At 44.9% G+C, this 26,846-nt stretch overlaps 1 protein-coding gene across 3 annotated transcripts in view; it reads left to right on the plus strand.

The window, feature by feature from the left end:
- Positions 1–26,846, plus strand: part of Znf827 (zinc finger protein 827) — a 174,289-nt gene that overhangs the window by 49,930 nt on the left and 97,513 nt on the right. For all 3 annotated transcript variants that reach the window (XM_021220257.2, XM_029532365.1, XM_029532366.1), the window contains exons 4-5: positions 1,575–2,055; positions 18,161–18,394. In XM_021220257.2, the coding sequence (XP_021075916.1) occupies positions 1,575–2,055; positions 18,161–18,394 (715 nt within the window). The remainder of the gene's footprint in view (positions 1–1,574; positions 2,056–18,160; positions 18,395–26,846) is intronic.

Consider the following 26,846-nt stretch of genomic DNA (forward strand, 5'->3'; position numbering starts at 1 on the left):
CCTCCTGGCTCTGGGCATGCCTGTGATACCTGTCAGGAGCCCTTGAGCCTGTGACCTGAGGGACCCAGGCTGAGGAGCTGGTGGGGACGCTTCTGGCTTCTGTGAGAAAGCTAATGGGAGGAGCAGTGCCCAGTGAAGTCCTCTTGTGGCAAACAACAGGAAGGGATGGATGGGGTGTTTCCTCACCTCCGCCCTCTGCTGGGGTACAGGAGAAGCCTTTGCACTGACAGGCAGGACTCCATCACAGCTGGATTTAAGTTTTTATGGCTATTTCTGTTGAGAAACACAGACTTCAAAGGGCCCAGAATATCTTTTGTTGTGTTTTGCAGAACACCACAGTGGGGCGCTGTGGCAGCGGGACCTCACAACTAACTTTTAATTTCTTTGCTTTTGTTGGTCGCTTAACATTATTTAAAGTGTGTTTTGGCTGCTGAAGAATGCTTTTGGATTTCATTCAGAAGGCATAAACAGCTGCAGTAAAACTTACTCTCTTGGAAAGGAGACATGAGCAGAGTGACCAGGTGGTCAAGAAGATGGACAAGTGAACGTTTAACTCCACTGCGACCCAGGTTCAAATCCCACCCTGTCACCCCTGACCTATGGAATGTCAGTTTTATTTCAAGCGCCAATTGCTTACGTTCTTGTTTGTTCAGAGCACACAACTCCCCCAAATCATTTGGCACAGATCTCTACCATTGGCAGTTCCTACATGAGGGAGGGCCAGCCCTGAAATAGCAGGGTGTAGCAGGTCAATACTGAAGCACGTTGGCGGGATGAATGGGGAAGTCACAAGTTTATGAGCACCTGCCAGCGTGAAGCCAGGTCCAGGCCAATCCGATGCGTTCCTCACTTTTTTAAGTGCTAAATTTGGTAGCAACAGGATGAAAGAAAAGTCTCTTGCCATTTTTACAGGTCTGGGTACAAGCAGGTTTGGAGCTGGGTGTAAGTGGCTGCCCTCGCTCTTCACGATGGACATCATCTAGACCCTGTAGTGACATTTGAACTTGGTTTCCTCCTGCCCAGATGGTTTTTCTCTCATTTTTCTTTCTTCGTATGAAACTGGGCTCAAGACACTTTTGGATGTGAAGCTGGAACACCCTGGAGATGTGTGTGTGAGTGTGTGTGTGAGTGTGAGTGTGTGTGTGTGTGTGTGTGTGTGTGTGTGTGTGTGTGTGTATTGGCAAACCAGCAAATTCTCTGGGTGGCCATCGCCCGATCTGCACTAAAGAGTGCTGTTCCGAGGGAATGAAAGGTTATGCCTTTTGATCCCTAACTATTGATTACATAAGTTTGTTCTCAAGGTCTATCAAGTGAGATCCACGGAATAGCTCACTAGAACAATTCTACCCAAGCCAGCATTGAGAGGGCTGGGATAGACTTAACCTCCACAGACCCACTGTGTTTCAGGACTGATGTTATTTTATCCAGTGCGTCACCGAGAGCAGCCTCTCTGGTGCTCTTCTTCCCTGGCCCTGTATGAACTGAGAGACTTCCTGACGAACGTGTGGCCAGGCAGAGAGGCATTTTCCATCGGTGTACAGTGATTAGTGCGACTCTTCTTGCTTCTCCGGCAGGTTCATCAGCATCAGGACCGGGGAGAGACTTTTCAGTGCCAGCTGTGCCCTTTCACATCCTCACGCCACTTCAGCCTGAAACTGCACATGCGTTGCCATCAGCACTTCCTGAGGACAGAGGCCAAGGTGAAGGAGGAGATCCCAGACCCAGATGTCAAGGGATCTCCCCACCTCAGTGACAGTGGCTGCCTGGGGCAGCAGAGGGAAGGAGGAGGGACAGAGCTAGTGGGGACCGTGATGACGTCTAACACGCCAGAGAGGACTGGCCAGGGTGGGGCTGGCGTCGCACCTTTGCTGGTGAAGGAGGAGCCCAAGGAAGATAACGGCCTGCCCACCTCCTTTACCCTGAACGCTGCCGACAGGCCCGCCAACCACACAAAGCTGAAAGACCCCTCCGAGTATGTGTCCAACAGTGCAGCAGCATTGTTCAGCCAGGACATCTCGGTTAAGATGGCCTCCGATTTTCTCATGAAGCTGTCAGGTACTTGCTTAGGGTTGCGGTCCCCCCCCCATCTGTACAATAGGACGGTAGGGTTAGATGCTTCCAAAGTTCCTGCAGCTCTAGTACTTCACACTTTGATAAAGTTGCTTTTTTCTTCCTTCCCACCTTCCCTTTCCCCGCCTTTTCCTTTTTTAAATTTAATTTATTTATTTTTTTTTATTTTTATGTTTTGTTTTTGTACTCCTTTGGAAATAAGCATTACTTCTGCTTGGGTCTGGAAACAATAGGGATTGCCCCTTCCCCCTGCCTGGATTTGGGCTCTTACTCAGTGGGCACTCAGTAAGCTAGGCTTGTGTTTTATGCTTCCTAGTTCCTTTGCTTGCTTTGTGCTGGTGTCTCTGAAGTGCGTCCCCCCCACCCCCCATATTCAGGCTCTTTCCTGTTTTAATTGCAAAGCTTTTTTTTCCTCTCTCTCTCTCTCTCTCTCTCTCTCTCTCTCTCTTTCTTTCTTTCTTTCTTTCTTTTCCTTTTTAAAGAACATATAAAGAATCTACCATGAGGAATTACAGACTTTTCTAATTTAAACAAATGTTAAAGGTTATCCATGCGCCTCTCGGGATCTTTGCATTGGGGTATACATACTTGAGATATCCTGGTTTAGACATTGGGGTATACATACTGAAGATATCCTGGTTAGACATACTGAAGATATCCTGGTTTAGACATTGGGGTATACATACTGAAGATATCCTGGATATACATACTGAAGATATCCTGGTTAGACATACTGAAGATATCCTGGTTTAGACATTTTTTTCAGGTGTACATTTTAGTGGCATTAGCATCACACTGTTGTGTACCCATCTCGGGAAACATGTCCCGCTCTCAAGCTGCATCACCCCATGACAGAGCCCCTGCCAGCCTTCCCCTCGTTCCCCACCAACCACTATTTACCTTCTGTCTCTATGAACATGGCTGATGTGAGCACCTCCACTAAAGTGGAATTTAAGAAAACATTTCAAGAATCCTTTCTCAACTGCCCTAATGCCCTTTGAAGAGAGGCTGATGTGTAAGTTATGAAATATGTCTTGCTTGTAGACATTGTTTCCCACTGCTGGTACATTGCTGGCATCTTACTTTCAATGACTTGATGAACTAGCAGTGATGCATGGGGCTGGAGCACTGGAAGATGTTTTTCTTACTCTCTTGCAGCAATAACACATGTAGGCCTGCGCTGGTTTTGAAAATACGATTTTAAATTTTAAAGGCATTGTCGAGGGTGGAGAAAGGTCGGTTGAGAATGGGTTCTGTCTGTCAGTGAAGGTGGCAGTCCCCAGGATGATTTCCAAATGCCATTTCAGCTCTCTGGAGATTGACAATACCCTTTAAATGGAGAATAATTGGTCACCGCCTTCCTTTAAATGGACCATGCGCAGTATTTCACTAAATGTCATTGCCAGGTGAATGAGAGGTTCAGCTTCACTCAGAAGTCCCTTTGCTCTGTGACACTTCAGTCCGGTCTTTTGGAATGTACCTTCTCACCCTGATCTTTGCCCCTTGGCAGTGGGAGACAGGAGTGGAGGAGACAAAAGAGGGTAGGGATGAAAAATGAGACATCCAGGACATGATCCAAGATGGAGGGAGCAGGGGGAGTTACAGGATGCTTATAACACTGTAAGATGCTTCCCTGCCTGGACCTGTTGGGGCTTTTATTCCATCTGGCCCAGGTTTCCATTCCTTAACTTCTCTCTCCTTTTTCATCTCAGCCTCAAGGAAAACAGGATTTTACTCTGAGATTTATAGGAAACAGGATCTACTCTGAGATTTATATTTAAATTTTTTCCCCCAAAATATGAGGGAAATGGGTGTTCCCCTTTGGCCTTCCCAGATCCTTTAGGATGTTCCCTGTAGGGTCCTCAGACATGGTGGTGGTCACCTCCAATCCTGGGAGGAGGGCAGACAAGGCTACTTGAAACCCTGCCCCCCCCCAAACAATAGCATAACAATGAAAAATCCCAATGAAAATCCCTATGGCTGATCCCTTTTCTGGTCTCCTATAGTACAGTCCCAAGAGAAGGACATCAAACGCCACGGCCACGTTCATTTAGCAGAACAGCAAGGTGGATGCTGCCTTACTTAGCAGACAAGAACAAGCTGAGGAGGGGTGGGTGCATAGTATGTTCTAGGGTGTTCCAGATGCTCTCGGGTCTAGGGGATGAGCAGGGGATGGAGCCAGGAGGGGGTGTTGCTGCCCAGAAGGCTTGATCTTGGGCTAAAAACACTGGTATCTGATACAAGGCTCCCGCTGGGCTCAGCTCGGAGCAGCAGCTCTTCCCATCCCTCCAGACATTGGGCTGTAATTATCAGCTCCAGCGCGTCTCAGTGAGCATGAGAGAAGGCCCCAGAGCTTCGAACAGCACAGAGGGAGAGAGAAGCATTTTGTAGGTTGGGGTCTACCCACAGGGAGCACTGTGTGCCAAAGCCTTAAGTATTGGGGTGTGTTGTTTTCAGCTGTAGGTGGGGGTGGGGAGAGGGTTTCTTACTGTTTGGTCGCTGGAGAATTTACCGACTGATCAATTGGCATAAGAAAACAGATAGCAAAGGCACACTGTTTATGCAAAAGGCCCATGCAGCTATTTTATGGAGGCTTACTAGAGGTCCTGAAACCTGACTTGTATGCACTGTTACCTAGCAACCTGTTATAAAGTCACCAGGGAGTGAGATGCATCAGTAATTTTTTTGTGTGTGCATATTTGGATGTAAATGTAAACTTGGTGACTGTGGCAGCGCTGCCCACGGGAAGAGAAGTTATGTTAAAAGGAAAGGAATATGGTTTTCTGCAGAGATTCCCCACCCCCAGCCCTGTCGCTGCCTGCCATGTGCTCTACCTGGCTCTCTTGGTGGCTGTCTTCCAGGGACACAGTCCCAGGGAGCTATGGCTGAGTTTCCTGCTCTTCCTGCCCTCAAATTGTGTGAACTAGAGGCTAGCCCCAGGCCCGGTCTCTCAGCACTATAATGGCGCCATTGTTCTTGGACTGGTTCCCCCCCCCCCTTAGGGCTCTCTCCTTGCACCTGCTGGTACCATAGGGTGCAGCTGTTTGTAGGCAGCTAGTCTGGGAGTCTCTGCCAGATCCCAAAGACCAAGCACAGTGACAAATTCAAGCGTGGAGACACCTACTTGTTTCCAAAGAAGAGAGAGAAATCACTTGATGTGTTTTGCTCCTTCGATTAAAGCCAAGCAGAAGCTGACTGAATGAGCCCACCGTGGTCCACAGTCACGGGGTGGGATGCAGTTTTAAACACAAGCTAACCCAGTAGCTCTCAACCTGTGGGTCTCAGCTCCTTTCAAGGACAAGTGACCCTTTTACAGTGGTCACCTAAGACGATCAAAAACAAATATTTATATTATGATCCATAAGAGTAGCAAAATTGCAGTTATGAAGTAGCAATGAAAATAGTTTACAGTTGGGGATCACCATGAGGAATTACATCAAAGGGTTACAGGGTTAGGAAGGTTGAAAGCCACTGTAACCCTCTGCCAATTTAGAGGTTTCCTGGTTACATGCTTGTGAAACAAAATCCTGTCTCTGAACCACTAGCCATTTTCCCGGTGAATCCTGATTTAACACTCCTCAGTCCTTTGATGGCCAGGTTGCTCTCTAGGTCCAGTTGGTTCACAATCATGGTTGGTTCAACCCAACTGCTAACTATCTGCATTGGTGGGCAAAAAAAAAATAATTCTGTAGACTCTGCTCCCGTTTGGAGCCAGAAGACAGGCTTTCCAGGGCTGCAGCTCTGCTGTTTACACAGGTCTTTCTTGGAAGCCAGAAGACGTATGCAAATTGCTATATGACAGGGTGACCTGCCCCAGATCACATGACTGGGAGTGTTCCAAGGAGGAGGGCTTACCCAGCCTAGGAAGCTACGATTGCTCCAGCTGACCCAGGGCCTGTCTCCCGTGGCCAGCAGCAGTTTGTAACCCACACAACAAGTTACTTAGGGAGTTTTTAATTAAATGCCAGGACCCAAGGAATGATGGGTTCATTAATTGGTCTGGGATAGGCCCCAGACTTTTGTATTTTCCTTTGGTGGTTCTAGCAGGCATCCAGGACAAAGGTCAGCTGATAGGAGGTAGGAGGTGAGCACTTGGGGGGCGGGAGGGAGATGCAGCACAGTTGGTTGCGTGCTTGCCTCCAATGCACAAAGCCCTGGGTGCAGTCCCCAGCACTACAGGGGCAGGAAATGGTGATGCACACCTCTGATTTCAGGGATGTAGAAGCAGGAGGATCAGAAATTTACTGCTCAGCTACTTAGAAAGCTAGACCAACCGCTAGACCAATCTGGACTACATGAGACTCGATTTCAAAAACGTCAAACGATCCTCAAAACAGACAGACTACCCTAAATTGGTACTCAGTGCAGCGTTTTCCAGTACAGTTTCAGTCTCTGTGTATACCTCTCCTCTTTTTCTGTCTGAGCCCATGAGAAGGTCGCGATGTTGTGAGTCTGAGACACCTCATTGCAGGTCACAGTTGATGTGAAAGGGGAGACCTGGCTGAGCCATGTTCATTGAGCTCTCCCGCAGATAGCTTTGACATCAGAGATCCTGTTTGAAAATCCCCAGCCTAGACTGGAAGCCTCCAGATACTGGGAGCCACGTACCTGGGGAGACAACTCTTTTAGTAACGTGTTTATTGGAGCAAGCATGAAAGCAAGGGTTTAGTCCCCAGCATCTCTATAAAAAGCTGGTGTGGTGGCACAAACTTGGGTGGATCACTGGCCAGACTGTGCTAATTGTCAAGTCCTAGGTACAATGAGAGGCCCTGTTTCAAAAGACAGGGTGGACAGCTCCTAAAACTGATGCTTAAGGGTGACACCTGGCCTGTATGTGTGCATATACACTCCAGCACATATACACCTAGCCTATATGTGTGCATATGCACACCCCAACACATACACACAGGAACACATACACAAAGAGCATCCTCGTTAAAGGAACAAATTACAAGTTGCCTGTAATGGTCTCCTATCATCTTTTTCTCCAAGATGCCATTTTTCAAGATATAAATTGAATTCTAACTCCCCAAATTATAACCAAGCAGCTACTTGACAGAAACTTGGCACCTCGCTTGTTGGCAAGGGATATCTTTTTTGTCCCCGGCTTTCCAAAATAAAAGATATAAGTCATTTCGACTATTTTTAATCTGGAAACTGACAAAAAAGTTTTGTGCTGTTTCCCACATCCTATTAGCTCCATAGAATCGACACCAAAATAATTTTAAGTAGGGAAGGGAGGCCTTCCAGTGTCCCCTCTCACTTTCAGCTGCACAGAGACAGCTGTGGAAAAGACAGTCACTTGCTCAGTTGTTTCTGGCTTATGGGTGTCTCAGCCGAGGTTGTCACTTAAAACATGAAAGATGCCCACAAAAGCTTCTGTGTTAATAGCTTCTTGTTTCCCAGAAGCCTTTGTCCCCAAACCTCTGTCTACTGCTCACCATTTTGATGCTTTGGGGAGTGACAATCAGGCTTATGTATAAATGCTAAGACACCCGCTGGAGAAGAGTAGCTGGAGATGACCAGCGATTTAAGTCATCCCCTTTGCCTGGTGGCTCCGATGGCCTTCTCAGCTGCATCTTAACAAGCGGGCCTTCTTCCATATAAATGCCAGCCTTGTGCCATTTCCACCCTGAGAGTCTGTGCTGGCAGTCAGGGACCCACACATCACCATGGGGGCATGGCTCCCTGACTGGAATACTTGGTAGTCTGCTTTTGAGATTTGGTTTAGCTGTTCTGTTCAGTCCTGCCTTGGCCCTCTGGAGCCACGTGACTAAATTCCTCGTGTGAGCAGCTGCAGGAGGACTGTGTGTGCGTGGACAGTTGGAGTGTCCGTTTGAATCCCTGGATTCTATTGAACTTGGTGATTCCTGGGGTGGGGCGGGGAGGGAGAGCAGGAAGGAGGGAGCGAGGTGGGGAGGGAAGAGAGAGGGAGGGAGGGGGGGGGGGGGGGAGAGAGAGAGAGAGAGAGAGAGAGAGAGAGAGAGAGAGAGAGAGAGAGAGAGAGACTACTGCATGCAGAGGTTGGGCAGGATTCTAAGAAGCATGCAGAGCCTGTGTGGCCGGGGACTCTGGGGACTCTGGGGATTCCTAGGGGCTTGCTTTCTGCGGCTGCATCTGCATCCATGGTGCCGGCTCTGCTGTGTTTAGCCCTTGGAACCTCCTAAGAGCACTTTTCACTAGAGTCCTGTTATCATTCCATTTCATGGATGAGGAGACTGAGAGAAGCTAAAGGTCTTGTTCACACCCACACAGCTAATAAGTAGAGATTGGAGTTGAAATCCAGGCCCTACCCAGAGGAATCCATATCACACATTACAAGGTAAAGAAGTAATCGTACAGGAAGTTGGCTCTGTTTCTGCCCTTGGCATGTGCCGAGGATTAGCCAGCGTCCCTAGCACGGAGCCTCCCTCTGACTGTTGTACAGCAGGAATCTTTGGAAGTTTGATTAATTTTTTTTTTTGTGTGCTGCTGGGCCTTCTGCATGGTAGGCAGCCTCCCTAGCACTAAGCCCCACTCCCAGCCATACAGGGTGCATTACTATTTTAGGCTTCCACAAACAGAGTGGTAACAGCAAAGCCAGCTTACATCCCCGAAGGCCCTCACCTGTCAGATCTCAAACGCAATACATTGTAACTGTGGAAAATGGTCTCGGCTGAAGTTCAGACACTTCCTTCTGTGCTGCCTATGGGTATCTGGTCCTATGGTGGTCAAAAAAAAAACAAAAAAACAAAAAAAAACCAGGCTGGGTGTGGTGGTGCACGCCTTTAATCCCAGCACTTGGGAGGCAGAGGCAGGCAGATTTCTGAGCTCGAGGCCAGCCTGGTCTACAGAGTGAGTTCCAGGATAGCCAGGAAACCCTGTTTCGGGAAAACACACACACACACACACACACACACACACACACAAAGCAACAACCAAAACACCTCATTACATTTTATTCATTTATTGTGAATGAGTGTGTGTGTGTGTGTGTGTGTGTGTGTGTGTGTGTGTGTGTGGTCAGAGGACAATTTACAGGATTCAGTTGTTCCCTCTCCTGCTGACATGAGGGTTCCAGGGGTCGGATTCAGGACGGATGTCAGGCTTCTTGGCAGGAGCCTTTACCTGACGAGCCGCCCGGCCAGCCCTAGAATAATGTTTTAGCTCCGTAGACCTTTGAGAGAATTTATCAGGGACTATTGTATCCATAAAGCTGAAACCTAGCCACTTCTGTCCTCATGAAAGCCGCTTCTTCTGTCCCCGTTCTTACTGTCACTAACTTCCACTGCTGCTGTAAGAGCATCATTAATCAGAACCATTTTCTGGGAACCGGGCCCTGTGCCAACCGCTTGGTGCAACTTCTCATTTAACCCTCCGCAGCAGCCGAGGGGCAGTGCCACTGAACCTATTCTATAGATGAGAAAGCTGAGACTGGAAGGGCTTGGCTGTAAGAAACACGAGCAGCGAGTTAGCCCTGGCTGACTACAAAGGCTTGGCTTGTGACCACTTAATTAGCTATTACCTAATTTTTATTTCTCAGTTAAGTGAACTGTCTTTTGACCTCTGTCTGCCCCGCTGTTTATTTTCCTTGGCTTCAAATCATGGCATCATTTCTAATGCTTGTGCTTTTAGTCACTAATCTGGTTACTTCTTTTCTCCGAATGCCTCTTCAGAAACATATCTATACAGTCCCTTCTTTCTGGGCAGCCTTCACGTCATCTGTAGCCATCTCACCCCTCTCTCTCCCCAGCCCCAGCAAAGCTGGTGATTCCAGAACTTTCCACACTGCTTAGGCTCTGCTCAGCTGGCTTTTTTGTTGAGGTGCCATCGTATATACTCAAGGATGGTTCTGAGCTCCTCATCTCCTGCCTAAAGTCCTGACTGCTGGCGTTACAGGCATGCGCCACCGTGCCCACAGGCGTGTGCCACCGCGCTCGGTTATGTGGTAGTAGGACTTTGTGCTAGGCTAGTACGCTCCGAACACCTGGCTGGTTCCCCTTCTGTTGAGTAGCCAGCTTGCCGCTGCTCTCAGGAAAAATGAGGGCTCCTGAACACACTCTTGTCATATCCAGCCTTTGCCTTCACTCCTATTGTTCTGGGGGTCTGGTCACTTCAACCGTGACGTTCCAAAGATGCTTTTTCCTCTTCCTTTTGGGAGGAGCCCGGCTTTTCTGGCAGGAGTCATTGACCATTTCTAAGCCTGCCACAAACCCCAGTTCTTCAGACTCTTGGTGATCTGTGGTGATCTGTAGATCATTTATGACCTGATCTAGAAACTATGTCTCTGTGTTAAATTAACAAAGATGGCAGGTGGCAGCAGTTAAGAGGCGATGTCCTTGGGGTAGGTCTCAGTCCCAAAGGTCACAGGGAGGATGCGGTCCAACCTGTAAGGCTCCTCTCTTGTACTCTCTGTTGAGGCATTTCGCTCTTTGGATATGTTAATGGCATGGATTTTTTAAGTACAGTTTTCACATTTGCACAAGGCTTGAGTGATTTTCCAGGACCCAGTCCTTCCTGCTGTTGACAAGAGAGACATCCTGTCTGTTAAGACGATTACTGCAGATGGCTACACTTGCTCATTATATGTGGGATTTGTTTTGTTTGGGGGGGTCACGTGTAGCCCAAATTGGCCTCCCATTCTCTGAGTAGCTGAAGATGACCTTGAATTCAGATCCTCTTGTCTGTATTCCTTCTGAGTTCAGGATGACAGGCATTCCCACCCTCATACCCAGTTTCATATTCTGGCGTTAAGCGTAGGTTAGCCTGCGAAGAATAAAGCTTGTTATTCATGCTTGCGACTGCATTTCCCATTGCTACCCTTGACCATTCTCTGTACCCCATTGGCTCTGTGTCCGTAATTGTAACTGTCACTGGGGACCTTTGAAGACTTGGTTTGGGTATGTAAATTCAGAATCCTGGCCAAGGATTAATCCCTGCGGAGAGTGATGAGAAATATAAGACTTTGAAACTTTCCCTATACTGGTTATAAAATGATTTAAAAATACAGAGAAAGGTTTAAAAACTTTTAATTAATGTTCTAAGAATTCCATATGCATATAGTGTGTTTAATATTTAAAAGTGGCATTCAACTGTTATTGTTATTTAATTAAACTGTGGCCTTATGCTTTCAGAAGACAATTTATTTTTCTCACCTAAAGCATATTAAATCATTGAAAAATTCCAGGTCCAAAGTCTGTTCATAGGTGCAGACATGCCTCCTCCCACAGGACATAATTCCTGTGCTTGATAGAAGCTGGGTTACAGTCCCTAGAACTAAGCTTTAATTCTAACTCAGTCAGTTATGACCGTGACTTTTAAAAATGTGTCATGTTCTGACTCTGTGTTTTCTTATTGTAAAAGAAGGGGATGGAAACACTGTTGGCTTTCTCTTAAAATACAAACACTGTTGTATTTTAAGTGTTCAATTAATTCACTTTTTCCAAGAAACCTACTAAATACAGCCTCTATGTAAAGAACAGAGAAGAGGTACTTTATAAAAAAATAGAACTATTTTATCAGTTTACATTTGTTACATTTATTTAAAAACCTAAGCAGTTAGATTTGAGAGTGACTTTGGTGTTGTGGAACATAGTCTTTATAGCAATTTATACATTTCTAGATCTGTTTTGCTAACTGAAGCCTTGTGAGATAGGAAGGCTCATATTTGGAATCCCAGTATTTGAACAGTTGAGGCAGGAGGATCTCACTTCAAGGCCAGCCAGGGCTGTATATAGAGGCTCTAACCCCCCAAACAAAACAGAACAAAGTCAATAAAAAGAGAAACAACTTTGTGCAACCCATTGTAGGAAAGGGGAAGTGATGTTTAACAACTTGTCCTATAACCACAGCGTCCCTTTAATTATTCAGATGCTGCAATAACCAAGTTTCTCCTTTGGAGTTTGTGAGCATTCAGCATCTGCTCTCACTCTTTAATTTAAGTGCCAGACCGGGATCATCCCACACTGGTAACCACAGCAGAGCTGCCCAGGATTCTGTATTAGCCTCTTGGTAACTAGTGACCCAGTATTTGGGAAGGTTTTACTCTCTTTGGATCTCAGGTTCTTTGTCTGCATCATAGGGATGGTATTAAGATCCAAAGTGTCATTGGCATTATCCAAAACACTAATCCAGAGGAACACTCAGTGTCCCCTCGGCTGTGTACTGTGATCCATACCAGGCAGATCCGGCCACATTTATGTATCTTTGCATATCTCTGTCTTGTTTTGTCTACTGGCCATATTCAGAGGGCCACACCCAAGCACATGTTCTAGAATCTACCCTGGCATTTAATTTAAGGCAGGTATGCTCAGGGGACAGCTGGGAATGTCTAGAGAAATATTTTTGTTTTAACAACTGGTAGGAGCTACAGGCACCTAGTCAATAGAGACTAGGCATGTGGTATGTACAGCAACCCCTTCTCTAGCAATGATCCAGTCCAGACTCCACACTGCTAAGGCTGAGAAGCTGACTTCGAGAATCCTACTGACTCTGGTGGTGCTGTGACTGTACAGATTTACAGTAACACTCGCTCAAAGGTCAGCAAGCTGTTTCCTTATCATGAGGTATTTCTAGAAGGTCTAACAGTCCTGTGGTAGCAGAAGACACTGCATTACCAAAACGAAGCTGATTCATCAGCACAGTTCATCACCTTAGTGGTCTCTGGTGATTTAACATTTCAGGTGTAATCCTTGCAAGGATATACATGTTAAAATCACATGTTACACGAATTCAAAAGGAACTTTAGAAATTATGTTAGAAACAGACGTTAATTGGAACCCATGAAGCATATCCTAGGGTTCCTTGAACATCATTTGAAAACCATATATATGAGGTTCTCCTCTCAGGTCTGGCTCTGGCTTAGGACAAGGCAGGGAATGTAATTCCCAGTGGCCAGACATTGTCACAGACCAGCTTAGTATTCACTAGATGACCAGGCTGGAAGCCCAAGCTCCATCTTCATCTTACATACATGTGTCTCTCTTCATCTTACACACATGTGTCACACATCGTCATCTTACAAACATGTGTCTCTCTTTATCTTACACACATGTGTCTGTCTTCATCTTATACACATGTGTCTCTCTTCATCTTACATGTGTCTCTTTCCTTCAGCAGCAGCAGGGACCAACAGCACGGGACCAACACACATCTTCATCTTATACACATGTGTCTCTCTTCATCTTACATGTGTCTCTTCATCTTATACACATGTGTCTCTCTTCATCTTACATACATGTGTCTCTCTTCATCTTACATACATGTGTCTCTCTTCATCTTACACACATGTGTCTCTCTTCATCTTATACACATGTGTCTCCCTTCATCTTACACACATGTGTCTCTCTTCATCTTACACACATGTGTCTCTCTTCATCTTACACACATGTGTCTCCCTTCATCTTACACACATGTGTCTCCCTTCATCTTACACGCACAGGACCAATGCAACTGTTTCCCAGTCTCTTTCCCTCTTCCATCCACACAGTCCTGGCATCCTATGCTTTCAGGAAGTACCCTCTGTCCCTTGTCATTACTAATCCTGGGCTCAGTCCAATCCTTTACTTATTCTCCAAGGCCCACACTGTGCTGCTTAGGGCAATGTTCCTCTTAAAGGAAGCTGAGCGCCTTGTGAGGAAGGAAAGGGCTCTGCACCTCCAGTGTAAGCTCTAGAGCCTAGTGCCTCTGTACTCGATCTGTGATTGGCAGGCCGTTTGCTAACCTTTGAGTTTCCTCACCTGCAAATACTCACGTTCTCCCTGTGTGCTTGAAGATGGCTTAACTCTCTTTGTAATTATTTAAATGTTTGTTGTGCTTATTATTGAACCAAAGAATGATCTCTCTCTCTCTCTCTCTCTCTCTCTCTCTCTCTCTCTCTGTGTGTGTGTGTGTGTAGCTCAGAGAACATCTGAACAGCTTGTGAGAGTTTGTTCATGCCCCCATCACATGGGTCTCAGTGATTGAACTCAGGACATCAGGCCTGGTGGCAAACATCTTTGCTCACTGCGCCACTCCGTTTGCCAAAGAATGGTCTTGAAATAAGTTGTATGGAGCTTTTCTTTGGGAACCAAATCTTAGAAGGGATTTCCTTGTGAGCTGAGGATGCCTTGTTTGTTAAACAGGTTTGTTTGCACCTCATCAATGTCCACCATTGAAGATTGAGGTTTTGGAATTGTTTTGGAATTATTTGGAATTATTTTGCCCACACCTATTCCTTTCCTGTGTTCATCTTTATCTTGAGTTGGTTGTTCACATTCATAGAAAGTGCCTTTAAAAACTGCCCATTCCACTAAGTACACAGACTTGCGGCTGTATGTGATTTTAGAACACGAATGGCTCAGCTCCTAAAGTATCTGGAACAAATAATGAAAGACGGGGCCTCTTGATTAGTGAGACTTGATTAGTGAGATTAGGTGTGAGCAGTCGAGCGACTTCCAACCTCAAGTTGATGTGAAAGCCTTTATGGGCTGAGCTCCATGTGTGCACGGACCTTTGTATGTAACAGGAATGAAGTAGCCATCACAGTAAGCCACAGATCTTAGCTTTTCTTCTAGTGATCCTGTCCCAGCCCTGCCAAGGAAAACACTTTTAATTTTACTTTTCTCTGCATGTGTATGTCTTTTAAAATTAGCATCACTTGAAAGATGACAATCATTTGGTCATATTAGTTATAAAATCCTGACTTCATGTACTCGTCTCAGTGAACATATTTCTGATCACTGACAGAGCAGCTCAGTCTGCCTACTTTTATTTTCCTATCTTCTCTTCACGCCCAAGTACCTAGGAAATGGAACTTGAGGAGACAAGTATCTTCCACACGTTTGTCCACTGTGTCATTAGCTACCTTTATACCTCCTCCACACATTGCAATGCTATGATATTCTTAATAACATCAGGATGGCACCCAGGTTAGTAGTGCCATGCAAACTTCTGTGACAGCAGTGTAGAGCTGGCCTGTTGAAAGTCCGTGGAGTCCAGGTCTCACTGACAATGCTGGATTTCTTCTGCTTTGGAAGTTTTCTTAACCTTCCTGGAAGGCACTCATGAGATCCACCAGCATCTGCTCGGTGTGGTTGCCTTCTCTGAAGTTGGAATTTCCCTCAATATTTTACCTTCCCTAGTCTCACCTTAGAAGGTTAAGCGTGTTTGTAAATAAAAGGCACAGCATGGAAGCAGTTTCCAAATGTGTAACCATCCACTTTGAATTACCCCTTCTGAAAGGATAGGGAGGGAGGCGCACACAGGAAAACCATGTTGGTTACAGGGTTGTGACTGAGGAGATCCGCTGGGGAAGGTCTTGTGAAGGTTCTGGAAGGAAGCTGTGGAGACGAGGCAGGCACTGTGATGCTCCAGCAGCCTCCCGGGAGGGTGTTGGAAGCTGTAAGGAGTAAACAGTCAGTGAGATGGACCTGGTCTGAGGTGGGAACATCCACCTGCAAGATGCTCTAGAGACTGCCACTGTGCCCTTTCCTTTAGATTTTGATAGCAGTGTCCACAAAGGGTTAGATTGCCCGTTTGTGATGCTAGGATCCATGTGGGTCTTCAAGGTGTCCTAGTAAGCCCATGGTCTAGGCAGGGAAGCCTATGGTCTACCCACAGTCTAGGCAGGTGACAAAGCTTTGACTCAATCATCTGAGCTGGACCCCGACGAGACACCCAGGGAAAGCAAGTCTGGTCGCTTCTGATTGGAATGCCAGGGTTCTTCACTGTTGTTGGCCATGGAGCTATTAGCATGCTATCAATGTTGCTGCTTTCGAGCAGGCACATTTTACCCTTCGGTAAGTCCGGAGAGGACTGTTTCAGAATAGGACCTGAAATGTGCCAGGCACTGTTCTGTGCTCTTGACATACATCAACTTTAAGAACAGAGGTTAGAGCTGAGCGGTGATAGCACACGCCTTTAATCCCAGCACTCGGGAGGCAGAGGTAGGCGGATTTCTGAGTTTGAGGCCAGCCTGGTCTACAAAGTGAATTCCAGGACAGCCAGGGCTACACAGAGAAACCCTGTCTCGAAAAAAAGAAAGAAAAGAAAAGAAAAGAAAAGAAAAGAAAAGAAAAGAAAAGAAAAGAAAAGGAAAGAAAAGAAAAGGAAAGAAAAGAAAAGAGAACAGAGGTTAGTGTCTTCTTAAAGCTGACCCTGGAGTCAGGAGAACAGATTATTCACTTTATAATAAGTCAAAACACACTACCTAATACTTGATTCCATCTATTAGGGCCACCATAACAAAGCATTGTAGTCTGGGAGTCTTACACCACAGATGTTTATTTCTTATAGTTTTAGCAGCTGGAAGCCCAATGTCAAGTTGTCAGTAGGTTTGATTTCTCCTGAGACTGCTCTGCTCAGTTTGTAGATGGCTTCTTTTCTATGTCCTCCCTTGACCTTTCCCCCGTATAGAGACCTCTCTTGTGTTTCTCTTTATAAGTAGAGAAGGAGTCAAATAGTTCCTAGAACCACTGACATTGGATTATAACGCTACCTTCATGCTTCATTGAGCTAACTTGTGTCCCCTTCAAGCCCTAATGCAAATAAACTCACATTGGAAAGTTGAAGCTTCAACGTTCCAAGGGATTGGGGAAGGGGAACAATTCTGTCCCTAACAGTGTGTTATTAAGTGCTAAGTGTTCATATTTGGGGGGATAAAAAGATTACAGGAGCGCAAAGAAGATGGGGAGTACAGTCTGGTGAGGGTTGCCATCTTAAACAGGTCAGTCAGCGTAGACCTCACCGAGCAAGTGGTATTTGAACCAGGGCTTTAAAGCTTGGTTTTGTTACAACATAAGGCCCCAGGTGGAGAATCAGTATGCTGAAAGAAGTCAGGGACAAGGCGCCTCAGCTCTACTCCCAGTTCTGCAGAGTTGTAATTGTGAGACCTGGAGATGTTCCTCTAGCCCTGTTGGGCCCAGTTTGCAGATACGCTATGCCTTCAAACAGATGTTCTACAGTGAGTATCATTAGAGATGGGAAAAGGCATTGTGGGTGTTTGCGCTGGGGGCTAATTTCCTTGTTCTAGTTTGTTAAGATGGAATGGGCTAGAATCTTTCTAAGAAGAGTTGCTACGCTTACAGGTTGGAAATGAAAACCAACCAAATGACCAAACAATAGCCAAACACATCCTGTGTGGCACGGCCAATGTTGGTGCTGCACGGGTCATAAGCAGGGGTGGGAGGGGTGGTGTGGCCTTTTCTGTGAGGTGTGTCCAGGGGAAAGACCTGGCACAGAGTAGCCTGCGCAGCGCATGGAAGCCATCCCATGATGGACATGCTCTCCACACCGGCTGCCCGTCACTTAGAAAGCATTTAGAAAAGGACCTTACTGAATACATTTGGAGTTTGGGTCATAGCCACGTGGATTTCTCAGTTCTAACAAATATATGTTGACTAGATATAGATAAGATGTTACCCTTAGGGAATTCCAGAGAAGTCTACATAGAAGCTCGTAGAACTATCCTTGCAACTTTTGTATAAGTTAAAAATGGTTCAAAAGTATTTTTTCTTAGACAAAAATCAAAATTTTGTATGTGAAGATGGCCCAGGCTGCAGGCACAGGTTACTGATGGTGACAGTACAAAGTGTATGGCTGCTGTGTGGGTCAGTAGTGTCCATTGATAGAGAGAGAACAGTGCAACTCTAGTCCTGCTTTTCGTTTTGGCAGATTCTCCATTATCGCCTTTCCACCCACCCCAGGGTTTTAGGTTTAGATACTGCAGCTTACTCTTGATTTTATTTCAATATTTGACAGCAGAATAATTTCATGAGATATTGTTTAATGATAGAATTAGCTGGAGAATGTGCCAGGGGAGCAACAGCGTGCCCAGGGAAGATGACTGAAAGAAACCAAGAAGAAAATGCCCACATGCTTTGAGAAGACAGCACTTCTTAAAACACTCCAGGTTTTATATGCGCTGAAGCTAATACCCACAGAGGACAAGGCTCAGGGGGTGCACTACGTGCACCAGGCCTAGCCTTTCTTTGTGACCCCTTTGAAGTGTGGGGCAAAGTAGAGGGGAAATGAAAATATATATATATATATATATATATATATATATATATATATATATATATATATATACCTTTCTTTCTCTTCTTCTTTCTTATTCTTATTTTTTTTTTAGCTGCAAACCAGAAGGAGCCTATGAATCTTAATTTTAAAGTGAAGGAGGAGCCCACGGAAGAGGAGTCCCTAAGCATGCCTTTGCCTCGCTCCAGCTACGTGTTCAGCCCGGAACCGGAAGTGTCAACCCCTAGCATCTCCGAGGACCCACTTACACCCCAGGAAGGCAAGGGGAATGTGTTAAGGCGGGACATGTCAGCCAAGGCTGCCTCAGAACTTCTCATGAAACTCTCAGGTATCCGATATATTAAAAAAATCTTTCCATTATGGTCATTTCACGTGCAAGCCGACTGGACTGTTTCTTGCATGGCTTATGGTTAACCTAATGGTGACGGTAGTGTGAAAAAGGCGGATTTAAGGAACGATCAGGTTGCTTGGCTTCAGTTGCTGTGTTACATGCATGAATTTGTTTGTTTCTATCTATCTGTGCTATACCTGGCTAGACATTGGCCTCAGTTCCTGTGTTAGACCCGTGTGTCTGTTAACTTCTTACTGTGCTGTACCTATCTAGATATGGCCTTCTCTTTCTGAATAGTATTAGAAATGGTTAGAAAACATTACCAACATCAGAGATGATCATGGCTCTAAATGGGATTCTAATAACATTCACAGGATTTCTTCTAATTGGTCAAAATATGTCTTCAGAGAGAATCCCACTGTCTTCAGTGCATTGATACTATAATCTTTTTTTAATATTTATTTATTTATTTATTTATTTATTATATGTAAGTACACTGTAGCTGTCTTCAGACACTCCAGAAGAGGGCATCAGATTTCATTACGGATGGTTGTGAGCCACCATGTGGTTGCTGGGATTTGAACTCAGGACCTTTGGAAGAGCAGTCAGCGCTCTTAACCACTGAGCCATCTCACCAGCCCGATACTGTACTCTTTAAGGACCATTAAAATATTTTCGTTGGCCTGGTGAGAAGCTGAGGTGGCACTCAATGTAACTTCCACCAAAGTAGTCATGAGCAAGTAGAAGACTAAAGGCTTGCCTTGTGGAGCGCTCCAGTAATGAACCTGTTCCTAAGATGAAGGGATGGTTCCACTAATATCTAGATGTAATCTCAAACTATTGGATATAAGAAAAAATTGTGCTATAAATTAAACCTAGTGTATTTTGGATTTTTGGTATAAGTTTCTACCTGGTCCTCTGAAACAGGTAGAAAATGTAGTGGGTTTTTTTCTTTTTGGGGTGTGTGTGGCAGGGTATGATTTTCAGAACATGAGAAAAAGCTATATTGGTAATCATACCTGCCCAGTCATAGCTGCACTCAGTTCGCCGACTCCTGAAGGTAATTTTTAGGAACTGTGTTTGAAATGCTAATCTGAATCAAAAACTGTTTTTCATTGGGAACTTGCTGTGCTTGGGGGGATGAAAGCAAGAACAGTCTTAGCGGGACGCCTCTGTGATCTGTAATTTCATCAGCAATTCTGACGGTGTTTCTGGTTGACTAGTAGGTTGGAAGGTAAGAAATTAATAGTGATTTACTTGGAGTCAGCATATCAGAACAGTTGAAATTCCCGTATCTGCCATTTGGTGGGGTTAAGAATTCTTGTCTTTGATGTTAATTCAAAGCACACTAGAATTTGAGGGGAACATGATTTGCTAGCAGTAAAGCATAATAGAAGAGAACAAGAACTGTGGTTTTATTGTAACTCCATTTGCCCAGACTTCCCAATGATGGCGTAGCGGTGTATCTTACCCTGATGGAGGTCTAGCAAGATCCCGAAGCTGGGAAGTGAGACAGTCATATATAAGCCAATATGATTGAGTGTATCATATCTCCCTCCTGTACCAGAACGTCTCAGGATGTAGCCATCCTTCTCTTGAGGTTGATTAGCCTCTCTTTTCTCCCAGAGGTTGCTTTCCCCATACAATGGCTTAAACTATCTCATTGATTCCTGTGCCCTCTCTGATAGTGGATTCTGCCCAGTGATAATGCCATTTCAGAATTTACTTTGTAGCTGGTATTACCTGCTATAGAGCAGCGAAGGCTGATACTACACTAGAAGAGGTTAGAAGAGCAGCCAATGAGATTTCCGGACACATGTTTCTTTAAGGAAAACATTTATCTTTATCACCTTTTGGGTGATATGATTTGAGAGATTGGAATAGGAAATTATTTTCTAGATAATAATGAGAACCCCCATCACCCCCCCAAAAAGAAATGCTGCTGTGAACATTTAATGATATTTGTGGGCAACGAGGGCTTCTTTTAAGTATGTGAATTGACTTTTACTGAGTGTATGTGCAGTGGGATTCAGTAATAGCAGAATGATATCATAGTACCATTTCTGAAAGGCAGCCATCATCCTTCATACTGTGGAAAGAAACCTGCATGAAGATGAGAGCTATTTTCTTTTTTTTTCCTCCTGAAAAAAAAAGTCTATATAGACGAAACTTGGGTCACGGATACATGCATCAAATATCCCTGAATTTTTACCCTCTCTTGGGAGGTATTTATTTATTTATTTATTTATTTATTTATTTATTTATTTATATTCTTTGAGTGCATAGTGCTTGTTGTTGTTTGTTTTTGTTTTTACTTTTGTTTTTGTTTTCCAAGACAGGGTTTCTTTGTGTAGCCATGGCTGTCTCTGAACATGGCTCTGTCAAACAGGCTGTCCTTCAACTCAGAGATCCACCTGCCTCTGCCTCCCGAATGCTGGGATTAAAGATTAAAGGCGTGCACCACCACTGCCCAGTTAATGCTATTTTCCTTAATTTCATGCGCAGGTGAAGTCTCCCTCGAAATAATTACCGACAAAGTAGTGTTAAGACACTTTTTTTTTTTCTTTTTTGGTTTTTCGAGACAGGGTTTCTCTGTGCAGTCCTGGCTGTCCAGGAACTCACTTTGTAGACCAGGCTGGCCTCGAACTCAGAAATCTGCCTGCCTCTGCCTCCCAAGTGCTGGGATTAAAGGCGTGCACCACCATGCCCTGCTTAAGGCAGGTTTAAGGCTAGTGAATTTCCTGGTGGAATATTACAGTAAGTCACAAGCCCTTAAGATGACTGTAATTCTTTATGGTTATCTAGATGTAGCCTCTGCCTGTCCAGTAAGCAACGAAACCCATTCAGAGAGTCCTAGCATTGCACTGCTCTTGCATACTGTGCTCAGGTGGACATTTTTTTTTTAAATGTCCTAAGGAAGGTGAGTGGGTTAAAAGCAAATGTCTTTTCATTCCAAAGCCCTGAGGTGAGAAGGGTTTTCCCCTCCTTAGGAGTTAAGTGGGATGAAGCCCTGTGGAGAGGAAGATGCCTGTAATTCCAGTAGGACTGTAAGCTTTGAGTCCATCCTGGACTGTGTAGTGAGGTCCTGTCACAACAAGGTAGACATCAGTGTTTCTCTTCACCACTAGATTAAGGATTTTGCAAAAAGGATGCTAGGAAGAAGTTTTACGATCTCTGTCTTTGAGATCTAGTTTTAAGGGTTTGAAGGCTCATGCCCTGAAAGATACTCAAGAAAGGAACTTTTATCAGAGCCTTCAGATTCTCTCCTAGATGAAAGTAAGTATGCATTTCCCAACTCCTCTGAACAGAGCTGGGGTGGAATTTACCTCCAGAGTCTTGGTCTAGGCAATCTTCCCAACCTGTACAATCCCATCTACAGTTTCTGTCGTTTTCTGCAGAATCCTTTGGTTAGAAAGAACCTGTTTGAATAACTATACCCATCTGTAGTGGGAGGCATTCAGTCAGGGACTGAAGCAACAGAGCCCTACAAAGGACCCCCACACTCTAGCCATGGTTTAATTTATGATTCAGCACAGTAAGAGATTAGCAAACACAGAAATTTCTTTTGTTTGTTGTATTTTGAGACCAGGTCTCACTGTATAGCCCGAGCTGACCTTGAACTTACTGTGTAGCCCAGGCTGGCCTGCAATTCACAGAGATCTGTCTGCCTCTCTCTGCATTCACTGCCCCACCTGGCTACAACAGTGTATTATAATACAAGTTGTTCAAATCTATAAATAGTCTGTTGTGGAATTATTATTTACTATTTTGGGAACACGGTTGACTGAAGTAACTGACAACATGGAGGGTGAACCCTAAGAAGAGGGAAGAAGACAATAGTATTATAGTAACAACAGTGCATGGGAGATACTTTTCTTCGTTTCTGTTTGGACCTGAAGAATGGCTAAGGAAAAGAACTTTCTTTCTCTCTTACTAACTTTCTTATGTAGGTTTGTAGTGAGTTAACAAGAAGAAGCTAGTCAGTGATTTGGGCTATCTCTGGTTTCCATGTTTAAAGTAGCTCATGTTCATTCTGTAAGGCTGAATGATTGGTCCAGGCACATATCACACCAGATGCTCCTATATGGAGACACCTGCATAGGCTGGGTGCTTTCCAAGTGGACACTTAGTTTTCTGCGGGGGAACACATGTGAGTTAGAACCAAGGTAAACCTTCCATGGCCTCTGTATTGGGAGAGTCTTGAGTTCTCTTCTTTACTGTGGTTCAGATTCCCTTTCCAGTTTTTAGTTATGCAGGTCAGTGCCTGAGAGCTGAACCTAGTAAATTAATTACCATAAAGAAAGCAGCTTACTATGATGAAATAACTGGATGTCTGTGACTACCTATTACGTGACACCCAGCAGTGGACACTTGTATGTCTAGAGGCACGAAGGGCCTGTTGGCAGACGTGTCTGATGTCTGTCCTGTTACTCTGTCAGACTGCTGTGAGGCAGCAGAATGTCCAGAAATGAGCCTTTGGGTAGACAGGACAAGGAAGGACAGGAACCAAGAAGATGCAGCAACATGCACAGCACTCCAGACTTGGAGGGACAAGTCTACGGACTGCCTTATTCCAGCACTGGTTGGAAGTGTGCTTAGGTCTTTGAACTGGTTTCAGTGGATCCTAGCCCCAATTTGCAGAGCCACTAGGACATGGGGACTCACATTCCGAGGTCTGCTCTGGGTTTTGCTGGTGAAGACCCTGTAACTCTGCAGGGGTGGTCGGCAGCCTGTTTTGAGATTCCTTCCTAGGGACCCGGACAGCTCAGGCTTTAGCCCAGTGTGTGGGGAAAGTGGCCAGGGGAATGAGTTTGGTCCTTCTGAAGAGAATGCTTCAGGTTGAAACTGATGAGGGAACAAAGCTCTGTTAAATGTCCTCTTTTCTTTTAGAAAAAGAACCAATTCTTCCATGGTGAGTCCTTTAATTTATTATGAAATGACAGTATCTAGAACCATCATTTTTAAAGAAGGGCATCTCTACGTGACAGGTTAGGGTTGTGGTTCTTGTGAGCCTCCTAGAATACCTCTTGCTAGTGCCCAATGCAGTTACATTTCGGGATTATTTCTGGACATGTTTTTAGAGAAAAATTTTCCTACACCACCCCAAACAGCATCAAACACCATGTTGTGGGCTTCTTTGTTCTGAAGAATTTCTTGAGATAAATGAGAAATTTCAGCAAAGTTAATTTTCAGGCTGAAACTTTTTTTTCTTCTATGGGCTACTTTTCCCTTTGGAAAGGGGCGATACTTTTTTTGTAAACTTTTATTTAGTCTTTCGTCTCTGTGAGATGTTCATGCATGAGTACACTGTATTTCCACGTAACCACGTTGAGCAGCATGTCTTTAGTCAGTCAGCTGTCCTCCACTATAACAAATACATGCCATAATCAGTTTACAAAGGAAAGCGTTTGTTTTGGCTATGGGTTGGAGATTCTAGTCAGTGAGTAATAAGTCCCATTGTGTGGGCTGCGGCGAGCCAGCAGCACGCTGTGGCGAGAGTGTTCCAACAGAGCATGGTCAGGAGGAAAAAGAGCCCAGGGTCTCACAGTAGTCACCTTGGAGGGCACACCCCAGTGACCTGAAGACTTCTCCTAGTTCCCACCGGCCTAATGCGCCCCCATCCCTGCTGTGCCACTTGGGGATCAGCCTTTAAGACACAGGTGTTGGAGGCACTTGTAAGATACAAGCTAGAGCATAATGCAGGGCACCAGTAATAATCTGTAAGAATGAAAGTTATTCTTTATCACCACAAAACTTGCCTTCATCAGACTGACAAGTTGCTAAATTGAGTAGTGGAAAAGATGTGAGACCTTTAAAACATTTTTAAAAATTATCATTATTATTATTATTATTATTATTATCATCATCATCATCAATTATTAACAACAACACAGAATCCCTACATAGCCCTGGCTGTTCTGGAATTCACTATGTGGTTCAGACTGGCCTTGAACTTATATCGATCTGCTGTCCTCTGTCTACTTAGTGCTGGGATTAGAGGCGTGCACCATCTCACCTAGTCCTAAAACATTTTAAACCTAAATTTACATTGCTCTTATGCTCCTACTTGCCTGCAAACTCTGGTTGAGCAGATATTAGCAGGTTTGTGTGAAGTGGTTAAGGATTGGGCTTGCCAGATGTTGAGGCCCTTGACTGCAGAGGCAGAGAGCTCATGGTCCATCCCAGGAGGCTGCAGGATGGAAGGAGACGTTGACCTCTGACCGTACACATGCGCAGTGGCAGAGGCATCCACACACCCACAAATAAGTAAATGCAAAAATACTGTGAAGTAATTTGGAGCTATTAATAGGAAGGTATTTTGTCTATTTGTTTTATTAATTCTTTCAACTTTCCACATTCTGAAACTCTCACTGCTGACGTATCTGACAGTGTAAAAACAGCGGCACAATCAGACTAAAATTAGAAACTACTTTTTATTTGCATATTTCTGAACACATGGAAAAGTTTATTGAATGTGCATTGCACTGCAGATATAAATACTTCAGGTTACGCTTTACAGAGGAGTCCAGATTTTTTTTTAAAAAATGCTATCTCAATTTAAAAAAAAAAAAAAAAAAAAAAAAAAAAAGGATTTTTCTTGAGCCAGGTTTTCTTTCAGGAGACAGAGACAAGATGCAGAAGGATCCCAAGTTTTTGGCCAGCCTGAGCTCCCCTGAAAGGCTGGGGTCATGGTTGCTTCAGTGAGGTGTGAGGTCATGATTTTGATGCACAGCAGTGTGTTTTGGTGTGCACCTCTTCTCCAAGCCCTGGGGAGAGGGGGTGGAGACAAGTGGCTCTCTGCGGCTCAGTGACCAGCCAGCAGTCACTGTCCCACCTCCACTGCCCCAGCCTCGGCAACCACTGACTACTCTATGGTCGGTTTTAGTAGAGTTGCTTCCTGGGAACTCTTTGTATGCATGAACTCTTGCTTGCACGGCCCGTCTGTCATGCTGTAAAATGGATTCTTTTTGTTAAATAGCATATTATTTATTTTGGGAGTGGGGTGCTCTGCTGTGCGGCTCAGAAGACAACTCCTGGGAGTTGTTTCTCTCAACCAAGTGAACCCAAGGATCGAACTCGAGTTGCCGTGCTTGATAGCAGGTGTCTTCCCCTGTTGGCCTATCTCATTGCCTCCTAGGTTTCAATACTGTATTCTTATTTTATGGCTGAATGCTGACAATTGTATGGATACGTTGTATTTTCTTTATCTTTTAATGGAGATGTGGTCTGTGCTCCAGTCTTTGCTGCTATGGATATTCCTATACAGGTTTCTGTGTGGACGTATGGTTTAAATCCCTAGGCGCCTTGTAATTGGTGGGTTGAATGGAACTCCTTTTAACATTTTGAAGAGCTGCTAAGGACTTTTTTCAAGGCAGCAACAGCCCCGCCCTCTTTTCCCACGTCCATCCTTACAAGCTCTCTTCCCCGATTACCCCCTCCCCTTGTAGGAGAGGAAGGAAAGTCCCCCAACGGGTACCACTCTACCTTAGCACATCAAGTCGCATCAGGGCCATGTCCACTTCTTGACCCCACCTCTATATGTATGTATGTATGTATGTATGTATGTATGTATGTATGTATGTATATAAGTATGTATGTATGTGTATGTTTGTGTGTACTTAATGTGTATATGTTTGTGTGTATGTATATGTGTATGTATACGTAGATGTACTCATATAGTCCATAATTGGTGACTAATCTAAATAAGGAATTACACTTTTAATAGTAAAAAAGGAGCTACATGAAATACAATATTTATATATATATTTTCTTTTTTTGGACATTTTCTTTACTTACATTTCAAATGTTATCCCTTTTCCAGGTTTCCCCTCTGGAAACCCCCTATCCCATATCCCCTCCACCTGCCTCTATGAGGGTGCTCCCCTACCCACCCACCCATTCACTCCCACCTCACTGCCCTGGCATTCCCCTACACTGGGCATCAAACCCCATCGGGCTTCCACCGATGTCCCACAAGGCCACCCTCTGCCACATATACGGCCAGAGCCATAGGTCCCTCCATGTGTACCCTTTGGTTGGTGGTTCAGTCCCCAGGAGCTCCCAGGGGTCTGGCCCGTTGACACGGGCTGGCAACCCCCTCGGCTCCTTCAGTCCCTTCTCAACTCCTCCATCAGGGACCCCACACTCATTCCAATGGTCGGCTGCAAGCATCTGCTTCTGTGTTTGTCAGGCTCTGGCAGAGACTATCAGGAGACACACATATCAGGCTCCTATCAACAAGCACTTCCCAGCATCCCCAATAGCATCCAGGTTTGGCAACTGTATAGGGGATGGATCTCCAGTTCCTTCAGTCTCTGCTCCATACTCGTCTTCATATTTCCTCCTGTGAGCATTTTGTTCCCCCTTCTAAGAAGCACTGAAACATCTATACTTTGGTCTTCCTTCTTGAGCTTTGTATGGTCTGTGAATTGTATCTTGGTTATTCCAA

This window comes from Mus pahari, chromosome 20 (genome assembly GCF_900095145.1).
Source record: "Mus pahari chromosome 20, PAHARI_EIJ_v1.1, whole genome shotgun sequence".
In the NCBI taxonomy this organism is placed as follows: Eukaryota; Metazoa; Chordata; class Mammalia; order Rodentia; family Muridae; genus Mus; species Mus pahari.